The 16,594-nt window shown below is 44.6% G+C and overlaps 1 protein-coding gene across 1 annotated transcript; it reads right to left on the bottom strand.

Moving 5' to 3' along the window:
* Nucleotides 1-3,509: 3,509 nt before the first annotated feature.
* Nucleotides 3,510-7,313, bottom strand: TMEM229A (transmembrane protein 229A). Its single transcript, XM_063927169.1, has one exon. It carries the CDS (start codon nucleotides 7,274-7,276, stop codon nucleotides 6,152-6,154), a length of 1,125 nt encoding a protein of 374 aa, XP_063783239.1. The 5' UTR covers nucleotides 7,277-7,313; the 3' UTR covers nucleotides 3,510-6,151.
* Nucleotides 7,314-16,594: the final 9,281 nt, after the last annotated feature.

Raw genomic sequence — 16,594 nt, 5'->3', positions numbered from 1 at the left:
TCAGAAAAGAAATGTGGATCTGGTGTCTATGTTAGACATGGGGTTGCCCCTCTGAATCATAGATGAGAGTCCACAGAGTTGTCTTACAGATAACGGAGATAATTAGAGAAGGCTAAGCAGATACTTAGGTCCGTGGGATAGTGTAAATAACACTGAAACGTTGATATAACCCTGCTGTCTTCTGAGCTGTTTGTTTGCTGAGTGCCGCACCTCCTGGACCTCTGCTTTACCTTGTTTGTGCGGGCACCGCTGCCTTTATGCTACGGATATTGGGAGTGCCGGACCGATGTCTCTGTGTATGTATGTATATATATATATATATATATATACAGTTGTGAAAGGGGGGGATAAGGGTTTCAGCGACCAACGGTGTCTGATACAGTAAGATATAAGTATGAGGAGACTTAATGGATACGTGTAAAATAATAGAACATTTATTTATACAATATAAAAATAATTAGTATCAGGGTGGGTTTAAAAGCCGGGAATCTAATACAAAATAAAATAAAAGGACTGCTAAAAAAACTACATAAATCACATGTATTGAAAGACAATAAATAATTTATCCGATATTTAATTAATTATTTATTGTCTTTCAATACATGTGATTTATGTAGTTTTTTTAGCAGTCCTTTTATTTTATTTTGTATTAGATTCCCGGCTTTTAAACCCACCCTGATACTAATTATTTTTATATTGTATTAATAAATGTTCTATTATTTTACACGTATCCATTAAGTCTCCTCATACTTATATCTTACTGTATCAGACACCGTTGGTCGCTGAAACCCTTATTCCCCCCTTTCACAGCTCCTAATTGAGGCAGTTTATCCCTGCCTATTACTTAAGGGTTAGCTGACGCCTTGTATTACTTAAGGAGTGTCTGAAATTGTTGCATTTTTATTATTTTATTTGTTCTATTACTCACACACCTGTGGCGCCATACTTCCACTACCCAATATATACAGTTGTGCTCATAAGTTTACATACCCTAGCAGAATTTGTGATTTTCAGGCCATTTGTCAGAGAATATGAATAACTCACAAACTTTTCTTTCACTTATGGTTAGTGGTTGGGTGAAGGCATTTATTGTCAAACAACTGTGTTTACTCTTTTTAAATCATAATGACAACAGAAACTACCCAAATGACCCTGATCAAAAGTTTACATACCCTGGAGATTTTGGCCTGATAACATGCACACAAGTTGACACAAATGGGTTTGAATTGCTACTAAAGGTAACGATCCTCACCTGTGATCTGTTTGCTTGTAATCAGTGTGTGTGTATAAAAGGTCAGTGAGTTTCTGGACTCCTGAAAGACCCTTGCATCTTTCATCCAGTGCTGCACTGACGTTTCTGGATTCTGAGTCATGGGGAAAGCAAAAGAATTGTCAAAGGATCTGCGGGAAAAGGTAATTGAACTGTATAAAACAGGAAAGGGATATAAAAAGATATCCAAGCAATTGAGAATGCCAATCAGCAGTGTTCAAACTCTAAATTAAGAAGTGGAAAATGAGGGATTCTGTGGAAACCAAATTACAGTCAGGTAGACCAACAAAAATTTCAGCCACAACTGCCAGGAAAATTGTTCGGGATGCAAAGAAAAATCCACAAATAACTTCAGCTGAAATAAAGGACTCTCTTAAAAAAAGTGGTGTGGTTGTTTCAAGATGCACACTAAGGAGGCATTTGAAGAAAAATGGGCTGCATGGTCGAGTCGCCAGAAGAAAGCCATTACTACGCAAATGCCACAAAGCATCTCGCTTTCAATACTCCAAACAGCACAGAGACAAGCCTCAAAACTTCTGGAACAAAGTAATTTGGAGTGATGAGACCAAAATTGAACTTTTTGGCCACAACCATAAACGTTACATTTGGAGAGGAGTCAACAAGGCCTATGATGAAAGGTACACCATTCCTACTGTGAAACACGGAGGTAGATTGCTGATGTTTTGGGGATGTGTGAGCTACAAAGGCACTGGAAACTTGGTCAAAATTGATGGCAAGATGAATGCAGCATGTTATCAGAAAATACTGGAGGAAAATTTGCGCTCATCAGCCCGGAAGCTGCGCATGGGACGTACTTGGACGTTCCAACATGGCAATGATCCAAAACACAAGGCCAAGTCGACCTGTCATTGGCTACAGCAGAATAAAGTGAAGGTTCTGGAGTGGCCATCTCAGTCTCCTGACCTCAATATCATTGAGCCACTCTGGGGAGATCTCAAACGTGCAGTTCATGCAAGACAGCGCAAGAATTTACAGGAACTGGAGGCTTTTTGCCAAGAAGAATGGGCAGCTTTACCATCTGAGAAAATAAAGAGCATCATCCACAACTACCACAAAAGACTTCAAGCTGTCATTGATGTTAAAGGGGGCAATACACGGTATTAAGAACTGGGGTATGTAAACTTTTGATCAGGGTCATTTGGGTAGTTTCTGTTGTCATTATGATTTAAAAAGAGTAAACACAGTTGTTTGACAATAAATGCCTTCACCCAACCACTAGCCATGAGTGAAAGAAAAGTTTGTGAGTTATCATTCATAGTCTCTGACAAATGGCCAGAAAATCACAAATTCTGCTAGGGTATGTAAACTTATGAGCACAACTGTATATATATATATATATATATATATATATATATATAATATGAAACATTTTCTCAATCCTATTTTTAATCAATTTTATTGGCACATTTTGATCAGAAAGAAAAGTTACATTGCCCGTAACACTAAAACTTTATCTTGCTTAATCTACACTGTCACTTTGGATCCTACATCTACTACCTCCAGGATTGTCTTCACATTATGACACTGCCTTTATCACATACAGGACTGTCTTCATTTCTTTTAAATACTTGATTGTGACAATTTTCTTTAAATACTTGATTTCTTTAAATACCTGATGTGACAGCCTGGAGCTTGAATGATAATAATGGGGTGTTCTTATTCTAGCCAAATTACTCTTTTAATATACAGTATTAAGACACTTATGTTAGGCCAAACTTTCTAAAAGTTGATACTGTAAGAACGTCCGTTTCTAAAAGTTGATGAAAATCATTTTAATTTGTATTAGAGATGTGCCATTCAGTTCTCCAGAAATCCAAATTTTGAGGATCTGAACCGTACCAAAACCCAATCTGGATCTTCTGAGGAGATCCGGTTCGAATTGAGTCCCAGTTTGGTTTTACCTGCAGTTCGGATTTTGAAATTAAAAATATTACATGATTTTAGATGGTTTTTATCAATAGATTTTTTATTTTTTTTAATCAGTGATTTTTTTTTCCATCTAATTTTAACCGAAAAAAGTGAATCTGAACCAAGAGGGTAAATCAGACCCTGCAGCTAATACGGATCGCAGCACAGTTTTCAGATATCTGCAAACTGCGCATGCACGGCCACACCTTACATATGCAGCCGTCTGCGTTCATCTCTGAATAACCCTCGCTAAAACACTTGAGGATGGTTTTGCCAAAACCAAAACACAATGATGAATTTGAACTGCAACCAAAACAACCATGCACATGTCTAGTTTATATGCTATATATCTACATATTTGCTGATTGTCGGCACGCCTGCCTTTTCTTTACTCTGTGCTCTAACTGACCATAAGTCTCAAATTTAAACACTAGGGCAGATGTATTAAGCCTGGAGAAGGGATAAAGCAGTGATAAGTGCAAGGTGATAATGCACCAGCCAATCAGCTCCTGTCATTTTCCAAATCCGTAATGATTGGCTTGTGCATTATTACCTTGCATTTATCACTGCTTTACCACTTCCTTATCCCTTCTCCAGGTTAATACATCTGCTTGACTGTTCTGTATTTAAACAGCTATTATGATATATTGCCAACAACCATAACAAGAATGACCCCGTATTAATAATTTATGTAGTTCGATGCAGTAAGCAATTATTTAAGGCAGCATCTCTGCTGAGTTTTTCTGTTTATCTTAGATCATGTCCAACTGCCTCACTTCTGTAGACCTGTACAGGAAAACATTAAGGAAATTCAACAGGCATTAAGGTAATAATTTTGAAGAATAGAAAAAAACAATGTCCAAGTGAAAATCACCACAATGCACTTGGATGTAGAACTTCATTTACTGTAATATTTGGCAAGCACAGCTCTTATCCTTATACGTAGATATGGGAATAGACTTGCTGATGCCAAATAGGTAAATACTGAAATTTTTAACACATTTGTTAGGTGTAAATCCAGCAATAAAAGTTTGTTTTGCAAATATATTTTCACTTTGTTGATGCTGAAGTCAGGCAACTACATTTATGATTACACTCAATAGTTCCTCGTGAGGTACAGTAGATATAGGCGGGTGTGGTACAAAAGATAGACATTAAAAAGGTAGACAGTCATTAGGTCTACACCATAAGTTTGACAGGGTCAAAAGTTTGACACAAATTTCTTATTTTTTGGGGGTGTCAATTTGTGTATTAAAACATTTTTTTTAATCGAAATTTGTTCAAATGCGTCCACTTGCGGGCTCGCTTTACTTGCCACGCTTTGGGCTTAGGCGCTCGCTCCGCTTTGTTCGCCACAAGGTTACTAGCGGTAATAATTTGTGACATGGATCGTAAATTTGTTGAAATGCGTCCCCTTGTGGCCTTGGTGACTCGCTTCACTCGCCACAAGGTTACTAAAGGTAATAGTTTGTGACATGGAATGTGAATGCCGCAAAAGTTGTCTGTATTTTTAAAGCGGCAATCATTTTCAAGGCAAAATGAGGCTAGCGTTTTTATATTGTAAAAATGTAGTAACTGTGAGCTACTTTAGGATAGACATTAATGTGTAGTATGTTGGTGGTTCATACTATGTTGGTGTACATAAATAAAGGTTGATAATATATGAACAAATGATAATTTATTGGCTATGTTGTATCTTAACAAAAAGCTTGACAATTATAACTATAGGCAATAGGTGGAAAAAAAATAATAAATATAAATATTTTAAATACTGAGCAGTAGTACAATACAGTGAGGGACTAAAAGATGAACATGTATATTAAGCAGAAGATCATGGTGGACAGAAGTTCACAGCCCTGAATGAATGAATAAATCTGGACTATAATATGCCCATTTATTCAGGTAAATTTAATGTTTCACCACTTTTGTAATAAGTGTCATAGGGGTCTGTTCATAAAACAGAGATAATCCCTGTTTTGTGGAACACAGGGCTTTTCTCTGCTTTGGGTTATTCACAAAGTGGGCTACCATGGAAAAGTTACTGACTTTCCCGTCGACACCCCCGTGTGCCTGAATTGCATCACCATACTGTAATATGGTGAGTGCGATTCCTGAAAGGACAGAAACCTCAGCTTTCTGCTTCTCCAAGGAGTTCAGATTTGCCATCTCAGGATGTTGCAATCTGAACTGCAGTGCAAGACAGCAGGGGAACTCAATGCTTCCCTGCTCTCTGCCTGGCACTTGGCACTAGCTCTGCCCACTGAACACCCAGCAGCCCCTCCAGCCTCCTGGGACCTCAGCCACCAGTGTATGCGCAGAGGGGACCGCATTGCCGGTCGGGTAAGTATACATGAATTGTTACGTATCAAATCTATATATCGCATCAAACTCATGCAAAGTATAGTGATAAGTAACAATTCACTTTTCATTTTTGTACATGAATAGACCCCAAAATACATTCATTTAATACACAAAGATTAAAACAAATTGTTTCATTGGCCCACTTTTAACGTATAAAGAAAATATATATGTGTTAAAAAGTATTTGGGTGATTTATAATGTAGGAAAATATGAATCGGTGGATCACAAGCTGGTAAATTGTAAACCATATTGGTCCGTCCAATACAAGGTGCCAGGTATTGGTGTGCTACTTACTGTTCATTTACAGTATCAACCTTAGTTATGCTGGGAATAAAAGGACTCGCTGAATACAGCACAGATCAAAAGATCCTGTTCTGCTACAACCTTGGCAGCAAAAATGGTGGCGAGGCTTCCTACAGAGTAGTGTCCTGTGCCGCAGTCACTGCTGGTATTCATGATGAAACGTTCTGCCGGTACCCGTGCCCAGATACATGATAACTAGAAGCTGATGGGTTGCTATGGGCAATTTCTCCACTTTATCCCTCTAAAAGTTATGATACATCTCCCCTGTGTGGATCTGTCACACACGCCTTACACATAGCGCACCCGCAACAGCACCTTGGACAGCAGATCCTGGTAGAAGCTGAGAAACACCCAGCCTGGTAAGTACATCAGGGTCACCAGCCCCATGAAATTCAGAGGATAGTGGGAATAGTCCCAGGAGCAAGCGTTGTAGGTGCGGAGCCCTAAGCCCCAGCAGAACTCCCAGGTGTAGACGAAGAGAATGTAGACAGGCAGCCGCTGCCAGACGCCCCATCCCCGGCTGTAGCACAAGTACAAGTACAGCCTCTCCACCACCAGGCTGCAGCTGCCGTACATGAAGAAGGACCACAGCGACGTGTGTCCGTTCAGCGGGCTGCCCGGCTTCTCCAGCGCATTGAAGGCGGACGTGAAGAAGACCTCGTCCAGGAAACCGTGCATGCCGAAGAAAAGAAAGCGCAGCAGCAGCGGCAGCCGGCGGCCGGCACTAGCCCAGGCAGCTCCCAACCCCTCCCAGCTCTGGTACTGCAGCCTCAGGAAGCTCCGGAGAAACACTTGCGAGTAGTAGACGGCCAGCCCGTACTGCAGCGCCAGCTCTGCCGCACTCAGCACCCGCTCCTGGGGGCAGCACTGCAGCAGCGTCCTCCGCAGCAGGATCTGCAGGCCCACGAAGACGGAGGGGTAGAAGACGAAGTGGAAAGCCAGGTGGTTGTCGGGGAAGCTCTTCCTTTGCAGGTAGATCCTCTCCAGGGCGAGGTGGGCGGCGGCGTGCAGCAGGCATCGGGATGGGGAGGAGAAGCCCACAAGGCTGTAGTCCTGGCTGTGAGGGAAGCGCCGGGCGCAGGAGCTCAGCACATCCAGGGTCAGGCCGTGCATGCCATAGAAATACAGCCTCATCCAGACAGGCAAGGGCTGCGAGGAGGTGCCCACTGATGGAGCCTTCACTCGGGCTCTGACCACCTGCCGCCTCCAGGCACCCTGGTTCCTGCCCATGTTGCCGGCCGCAGGCTGCCAGGTGCTAGAGCCGCATAGCAATATCCTGTGTTCTGGTGCAAAACGGGAGCAGGCGGCTGGCAGCGCATCCAGCGCCCCTCCTTGTGTGCACCGTGCTCTGTGCTTGTCATAGGAAGCCGACACCCCCACCCCAGTCACCTCTAGCTTCTCATCTCGCTGCATGCGGACCTGTATGTACCGCTGATTTCTGCTCTGTGCTGCATTGACTGCATGAGCTCAGTGTAGGGTCATATTGCATGTCTTTGATCTACAGTCGCATCAGCATATCCTTCTTTGTCAATGAGGAAATTGTACCTTACAGTGCTGTAGAGAAGCAAAAGTCCACCTGGCAATGTTAGGAACATATTTGAGTACAACACTATAATACATACAGTATACAGTGATAATGTAGGGTATATATATATATATGCTTTACATACTGTACAAATGTAAATTTAAAGGGAATTTAATTATATCCAAAACAGTTGCTTTACAACTAAGATATAGCAGAGGGCTACAGTTCCTACTTGGATCTATGTTGCAGGATATTAGTGTCCTAATGCATGACATTTTTTTCTGTTTCAGAACGTACAGTCATTGTGTAGAAGAGATACAGCTTTATAAATCTACAGGGAGAATGTGGGATGCAGTATGTATTAGTCTGACATATGGGTCTCCTATGCATCACTGGTGGTGACTTGTTAATTAACTGGTGTCAGAGATTGATGATTTGAGGCTAGGCATGAGCGATTTGGCTGTATGCGTCTGGCATTTGTATAGAGTTGTAGAAATTGGATCAATTCCCAGATGAGGCACGATCCAGACAAGATTCATTGACTAGAAAACACCTCCTGTAGAATCAAACCAAATACAGTAAGTTATTTACATGACAAACCCAAATAAAGTACCATGTAATGTAATGGTTTCCCCATTCACTCCCCCTGCTTGCCTGAGAAAACACACATACCTCAGTGCCTGTATAATGGCTACCGAGTATCTTACAGTGTTACCATTTTATCTGTGTCACTGCAATGCTCTGTTGGCACTTGTCAGTCGATTCAGTACCAAGTGTAGTACATACCACAGACTGTAAAGCAGTGATAACCAACAGTTGCAAGCCTTCCCTTGTGAACCCCAAGTGAACATGACACTGTAATGATGAACAGATTCAGTGGTCTCAAGGCTAAAAGAAAATAATCAGCAGACATATTTTTTTTTTTTAAAGACAGTATGTGGACAGTACACATCAATGTTCACTAATGTAGTGAGTATAGTAATGGCCAGCCAGTGACTGGGGATGCGGTCAACATCCCGCCGGACGGGATCCCGGCAGTCGAAATACCGATGCCGGAATCCCGACCGCCACAATCCCGACATATTCTCCCTCCGTGGGTGTCCACGACACCCATAGAGGGAGAATATAATAGTGTGCCCGCAGCGTGGCGAGCGAAGCGAGCCCGCAAGGGGCTGCGTTCCGCTCGCCACCCCTGTCGAGATTGTGTGGTCGGGATTCCGGCGTCGGTATTTCGACCGCTGGGATCCCGTCCAGCGGGATTACGTACTGATCCCAGTGACTGAGGTTGAGTGAAGCTATGGCAAAAGTTCCCATGAATGAAGTTTAGCAGAGATCATAAAATCATAGAATCATAGAATTTGACGGCAGATAAGAACCACTTGGCCCATCTAGTCTGCCCCCTTTTTTTTAACCATATTTCTTATCTCAAACCTTATTTGATCCTTATTTCTTTGTACGGATATCCTTATGTCTATCCCATGCATGTTGAAATTGCTCTACTTTCTTTGCCTTTACCACCTCTGATGGGAGGCTGTTCCACTTGTCCACTACCCTTTCTGTGAAGTAATTTTTCCTCAAATCTCCCCTGAACCTCCCCCACTCAAGTCTCAGTGTATGTCCTCGTGTCCTGTTGCTTCTCTTCGTTTGGAGAATGTTTCCCTCCTGGACTTTGTTAAAACCCTTGATATATTTGAAAGTTTCTATCATGTCCCCCCTTTCCCTTCTCTGCTCAAAACTATACATATTGAGATTTCTAAAGCCCAGTACTCACGGGCCGATGTGGGAGAGATGTGTGCTGAGCGAACCGCTCAGCACACATCTCTCCCGCTGCTCAGCACAGCGCGATGTGTGCTGGGCGTGTGGGGGGAGATGGGGGGGGCCGCTCAATTCACCCGCTGCATGCAGGCCAATCTAGCACCAGCGATAGCGATGCACGAGGCTGTGCATCGCTATCGCTGTGGGGGGTACACACGGAGCGATCATGCTTAAAATCTAAGCAATCTAGTCAGATTGCTTAGATTTTAAGCAGCGATCGCTCCGTGAGTACCCCCCTTTAGTCTTTCTGTGTATGTTTTGTGATGTAGGCCATGCACCATTTTAGTTGCCCTTCTTAGTATATGTATTAATATATTTTTGAAGATATGGCCTCCAGAATTGAACACAGTATTCTAGATGAGGCCGTACCAATGACCTATACAGTGGCGTTATTACTTCTTTCTTTCTGCTGCTGATTGCCAATGCAGCCAAGCATCTGACTTGCCTTCCTCATTGCTTTGTTACATTGCTTAGCTGCATTTAAGTCACCTGAAATAGTGACTCCTAGATCCCTTTCCTCCTCAGTAGTTTCCAGTATAGTGCCATTAATACTATATTTAGTCTTTGGATTTTTGAGACCCAAGTGCAAGATTTTAATTTTTTTGGCATTAATCTGTAATTGCCACACTCTTGACCATTCCTCTAGTCTACCTAGATTCTCAATCATTTGTTTTACCCCACCTGTTGGGTCTAACCTGTTGCATACCTTCGTATCATCGGGGCAAAAAGGCATACTTTCCCTTTAATGCCATTTGCAATGTCACCAATAAAGATATTAAAAAGCACTGGTCCAAGTACAGATCCCTGGGGTACTCCACTAGAGATGCAATGTTTTAGTGATGCAAGTTCTGCGTCTCCTTTGCCATTCTGTGGAATATACATTCAGCTCTCTATTTGTACATTCCACATTCTTTAGTGTGCATAACTTACAGTCTATAAATAGAGCTGGAGTGATAAATGTGTCAAGTCTGCTCTGTGGTGTGGATGTGATATAAGAGATATGTCAAGGCAGAACAAAAATATAGCGGGAATTTAGTACAGAGCACTTAGGGCTCTATTCACAAAGATTTCATATGCCGATATGACATTTTTCCACATAGTTTGCCTGCTAAAATCTTTTCTTTTTTTCCCTTGCCATTCAGAGCAGGGGCATAGCTAACGCTAATGGGGCCCCACAGCAAATTCTTCAGGAACCCCCCTCATCCACACACCCCTTTCCTCTCCTCACCCACACATGACCCCAACCTGGAACTAACCTCCTCAGCCCCGTGATTTCTGTTTTCCTATCAGTGTGCTGATGCAGGGACATTTGGTGTCAGTTTCCTGGCCGTCTGCTTCCTCCCTCGCGGTCAGCACCAACCCCCTCCCCGAGCACCGAACCCAGGCTCCACCCCCAAATAACTCCCGTGCCCCGGCTGCACCACGCTGCTCAGTGCCAGTCGGGAACTTACCTTCTGAGTCCTGTGCCTTCTGCTTATCTAACAGTAGCGCTGCGCTGCAGGCACATCTGCTCTCAGTGTCCCGGCTGGCTCCTTCTACCCGTCCTCACTGATGCTGATGTAGTGAGGGCAGAGAGACGGAGCCAGCCATGACACTGACAGCAGATGTGCCTGCACTGGCACACTGTTAGATAAGCAGAAGGCATGGAGCTCAGGAGGTGCAAGACTCAGTACAGCAGAAGTGGGTGCAGGGCGAGGGCCAGGCCCCAGAAGTGGACCGGGCCCCATAGCAGCCATACTCCCTGCACCTATTGCACCTACGCCTTGGATTCAGAGACACTCTCCCCTCCAGTGATACAAAGCTGTAAACCGGTCCCCAGTGAGGTGCCCATCCCATCTTAGGAAGGTATGAAACTAATTGCAATTGGGATGCAGTCATTAAACAGCAATACACATGGGCTGCCTGTAGCATCGCATGTTCAGTGTAGGTGGCAGCGGAGAAAGTCCTGGTGTAGTTTAGGGTGCACATATGAGCAAACTTCAGATCACATTGTTGTCCCAAATGATGGGATAACAAAATACTGTCCGGTTATCTCCTATGTATTATATTGTTCTAAATGTAAAGTAAGTGTGTCAACAGAATGAAATCCACATTTGTGAAGTCATCTCTTTTCTAATTATTGAAAGTTCTGTTACAGCACCTATTTTATCCTATATAATAAAAGGCTAACACTGCTCCTCACCTCTATAGGGGAAATCTAAGTGTTTTGCGCGTCGGTGGCCACTAGATGGCACTCATCAAAGCAACTCATGTGTTGCTCCGTTCAGGCGCACACAGCTGCTGGCACTTCCATTACTGTTATGTTGTTCCGTCATTTTGACGGGTAACTAGTAAAGAATCAACCCACTCATTGTTCTAGTCAGGGGTGTATTTAGAGGTCCGAGTGCCCCTGGCAAAGTAAAGGACTGGTTCCCCCCCGCCCCATATTTGAAATAGGGAAGGCAGGTGTGCCAAAAAAAGGGGCGTGGCCACTCAATAGTACCCCAATTCAAATTACACCACAATAGTGTGCCTTACTCACATTACACATTACAGTAATGTACATTATTCACGTTATGCTACACAGTAGTACCAGGGGCGTCTCTAGAGAGGAGGGGACCCATGTGCAGACTCCATGTGTGGGCCCCCTCCTCTCTCGTAGCCGTTACCACTGCTGCTAGCACTCTGAGCGCTGTAGACTCTTGCACAGTGGCAGAGTCTACAGCGTATGCGCAGGACTCCGAAAAATGGCCACTGCACCATTTGTTTGAAGTCCTACGCATGTGCTGTAGACTCTGGTACTGTGCCGGAGTTTCTAATGCTCAGTTCACTAGCAGCAGCAGTGACGGCTACAGGAGAGGAGGGGGCCCACACACAGTCAACGATGTAATTCTGGAAAGGTAAGTATAGGAGAAATGGGTGCAGTGTGTGCGGTGTGGGCCCCCTGGACTCAGGGACCCGTGTGCACTGTACACACTGCACCCATTATGGATACGTCACTGAGTAGTACCCCTTATACACATTATGCCACACAGTAGTGCCCATATATATGGGAAGGCATGCACGCTCTTGGGAAAGTGGGCATGGCCTCACAATTTTATATTATGATATCAAACTATATATATATATATAATCACACCCCTACACACACAATTAGCAGCCTTACACACAATACCCACAGTAGTTCTCCTTACACATAATGGGGGTAATTCCAAGTTGATCGCAGCAGGAAATTTTTTAGCAGTTGGGCAAAACCATGTGCACTGCAGGTGGAGCAGATATAACATGTGCAGAGAGAGTTAGGTTTGGGTGGGTTATTTTGTTTCTGTGCAGGGTAAATACTGGCTGCTTTATTTTTACACTGCAATTTAGATTGCAGATTTAACTCACCACACCCAAATCTATCTCTCTCTGCACATGTTATATCTGCCTCCCCTGCAGTGCACATGGTTTTGCCCAACTGCTAAAAAATTTCCTGCTGCGATCAACTTGGAATTACCCCCAATGTCCCCAGTATAGTGTCAGATGTACATAATGTCCCCCAGTATAGTGCCAGTTACACATAATGGTATCTGTTCAGATGGTCGACCATGTTATGGTCGACAGTCATTAGGTCGACCACTATTGGTCGACATTGACATGGTCACATTTTTTTTCTTTTGTGGAACTTTCCATACTTTACAATCCACGTGGACTACGATTGGAACGGTAATCTGTGTCGAGCGCAGTGGTAGCGGAGTGAGGCACCTTTCGCTCGCCATGCGAGGGGACGCGGTGCACTAATTGGGGTTCCCCGTCATTTTACGCAAAAAACGACACCAAAAAAAGTAAAAAAAATCATGTCGACCTTTTCATGTGCCGACCTTTCATGTGTCGACCATTTTCATGTGCCGACCATGTGTCCATGTCGACCATGTCAATGTCGACCAATAGTGGTCGACCTAATGACTGTCGACCATAACATGGTCGACCATTCATACCGGAACCCACACATAATGACCCCAGTAGTCCAGTGCCAGATACACATAATGCCTCAGAGTATAGTGCCAAATACACATATGCCCCCACAGTGCCAGATACACATATGCTCCCACAGTACCAGACACTCGTATGCCCCCACAGTGCCAGACACTCAAATGCCCCCACAGTGCCAGATACACGTATGCCCCCACAGTGCCAGATACACGTATGCCACCACAGTGCCATATACATGTATGCCTCCACAGTCCCAGATACACATATGCCCCCACAGTGCCAGACACAATTATTTTACCATGTTGATTTTACTATTAAAGGCAGCACTTTTAGGTAGATTCACTTTTAGAGGCAGCAGATATCCCCCCAACCCCATGTAGTTCCTCAACAGCAGGGATGCCCATTAATGATCAAAGAATGCAGCAACAGCCACTGCAATTGGCGCCGGGTCCAGCACCACACCACAATACAGATAAGAAACTCTATATAAACTACACCTCCCAGCAGCTGCTGCTGCATGCTGTGATCATTACTGGGCATTCATGCTGGTGAGGAACTACACGGGGGAGGGGGGATAGCTGCTGCCTCTAAAAGTGAATCTACCTACTGCCCGCGGGTGGCACCTCTGGATGGCGCCCCTCCTTGGCTGGCGCCCCTGGCGAGTGCCATCCTGGCCAATAGGAAGATACACCCCTTGTTGTAGTATAGTGTATAAAGATAGTCTTCTGGGCAGGTTTCCTACCATCTCCTGTCATACTCTAGTACATTCCAGAGTTTTGCCTATATAAATGATATGAAAAATACAAAGAATATATTATAAATATCTTCGTTGTGTTATTCTAATAATTTCTATAGTCAAAACTCTGGAGTAAAAAGTCTATGGTGCCTACCTTTTCTGCACTTGTCTGATCAAAACTTACCAAATTTCAAGCAGTATATACTACTGCACTTTTGTATAATGCCCACATGTCCCCTTGGGCTCATATATTGTGTATAAATCTGGTTCTGGCACTAGCCAGTGCTTCCTCAGCCAATTACATCACTGTACAACCATGGTATCTGATGGCCGTGAAGTGACTGGCAGCTATCAGCTCTAGTTTTGTCTTTCTCCTACGTCCTAGAGGATGCTGGAGACACTTCAAGAACCATAGACGGGATCCGCAGGAGACATGGGCACTTTAAGACTTTAAAAGGGGTGTGAACTGGCTCCTCCCTCTATGCCCCTCCTCCAGACGCCAGTTAGATTCTGTGCCCAGTGAGACTGGATGCACTCTGAGGAGCTCTCCTGAGTTTCTCTGAAAAATACTTTTGTTAGGTTTATTATTTTCAGGGAGAACTGCTGGCAACAGTCTCCCTGCTTCGTGGGACTTAGGGGAGAGAAGCAGACCTGCTTCTGAGGGTCTGAACGCTAGGTACGCCTAGATGCTCGTTCCCAGAGCCCGCCGTCACCCCCCTTACAGAGCCAGAAGTCAGAAGACGGGTGAGTAGAAGAAGATCTGAAGACTTCAGTGATGGCTTTGAGGTACTGCACAGCGGCCGCGCTGCGCGCCATGCTCCCACACACAGACGGCACTACAGGGTGCGGGGGGGGGGCGCCCTGGGCAGCATAAAAATCCTCAATATGGACTGGCAATGTGGTTTTTTAAGTGCCTAAACCCGAACCCCCACCAGTATAAATATTTTAAAAAAATAGCGGGGCTGAAGCGCGTCATTAAGGGGGGCGGGGCTTATACCTCACAGCTCTCATCAGCGCCATTTTCTCTGCACAGAGCTGCAGAGATGCTGGTCATTTCTCTACACTGCTGTACAAGTAACAGGGTGCAAAACGGGGGGGGGGGGGGGGGGGGGACAGTTATTTTGGTGCTGTATATGTAATTATAAAAGCGCTAACGGGTCTGAGGCTTTATATAAGGGATTTCAGAACCAGGATAAGCGCTGGGTTGTGAGCTGGCAATCTCCCTCTGTGTTTCTCTGACAGGCTTTACTGTGGTCTGTCCCCTATATACCCAGTGTGTTTGTGGGTGTCAGTACACGTGTGTCGGCATGTCTGAGGCTGAGTGCTCTTCCCAGGCGGAGACTGGATTAGGGAAAGAAACGGCTGTGGGAGTGACCCTGTCGGGACCGCCGACGCCTGATTGGTTAAATGTTTTGAGTGCTTTGAATGCGAATGTGGCTTTGTTAAATAAGAGATTAGATAAATCTGAGTCTCAGAGCCAGGCATGGAAAAAATCTGTGGATGATGTGTTGTCACAATTTCAGACCCCCTCGGGGTCACAAAAGCGTTCATTTACCCAGTTAGCAGATACGGATACCGACACGGACTCTGACTCCAGTGTTGACTATAGTGATGCCAGATTAAATCCAAAACTGGCTAAAAGCATTCAGTACATGATTGTGGCGATAAAAGACGTGTTACATATCACGGAGGACCCTGCTGTTCCTGATACAAGGGTCTGTATGTTTAAAGGAAAGAAACCTGAGGTAACGTTTCCTGCTCTTTTTGAAAAGGTTTGGGAAAATCCTGACAAGAAATTTCAGATTCCCAAGAGAATTCTGGTGGCATATCCATTCCCCTCTGGGGATAGGGGAAAGTGGGAGTCACCCCCCACTGAGGACAAAAACTCTATCACGGCTGTCCAAAAAGGTAGCGCTTCCGTCCCCTGGCAGCCCTAAAGGAACCTGCGGATCGTAAGCAGGAAAATACATTGAAATCCATTTATGTCACTACGGGTACGCTGCTCAGACCTGCCGTTGCATCGGCGTGGGTGAGTAGCGCTATTGAAAAATGGGCAGATAACTTGTCATCTGTGATAGATACCCTGGATAGGGATAGCATTCTTTTGACGCTGGGTTATATCAGGGACGCTGAAGCCTACCTAAAGGAAGCTGCGAGGGATATTGGCCTTTTGGGTTAAAGGGCCAATGCCATGGCAGTCTCAGCTAGGAGAGCATTGTGGATTCATCAATGGAATGCTGACTCTAAGAAGGCGATGGAGTCTCTGCTGTATAAAGGTGGTGTCTTGTTTGGTGATGGCCTCGCTGACCTGGTATCTACGGCTACCGCGGGTAAGTCATAATTTTTACCTTATGTTCCTGCACAACAAAAGAAACCACACCACTATCAGATGCAGTCCTTTCGGCCCAATAAATTTAAAAAAGGGCGAGGGTCTTACTTGCTTCTAGAGGAAGAGGAAAGGGAAAGAGGTCACCGGCTGTGGCAAGTTCCCAAGAGCAGAAGTCCTCTCCGGCTTCTGCCAAATCCACCGCATGACGCTGGGGCTCCTCTGTGGGAGTCCACACCGGTGGGGGGCACGTCTCAAACTCTTCAGTCAGTTCTGGGCTCGTTCGGCCCTAGAACCATGGGTTTTGGAAATAGTGTCCCAGTGGTACAAGCTAGCGTTTCAAGACGTTCCCCCTCACCGATTTTTCAAATCGGC

The sequence above is a fragment of the Pseudophryne corroboree genome, chromosome 6 (assembly GCF_028390025.1).
Source record: "Pseudophryne corroboree isolate aPseCor3 chromosome 6, aPseCor3.hap2, whole genome shotgun sequence".
Classification (NCBI taxonomy): domain Eukaryota; kingdom Metazoa; phylum Chordata; class Amphibia; order Anura; family Myobatrachidae; genus Pseudophryne; species Pseudophryne corroboree.
Note: the sequence above shows the minus strand (reverse complement) of the source record. Positions and strands in the feature narration are given on the sequence as shown.

Excerpts from the sequence above, each read along its gene's own strand:
- TMEM229A (XM_063927169.1), bottom strand. The coding sequence starts at position 7,276 with ATGCAGCGAGATGAGAAGCTAGAGGTGACTGGGGTGGGGGTGTCGGCT.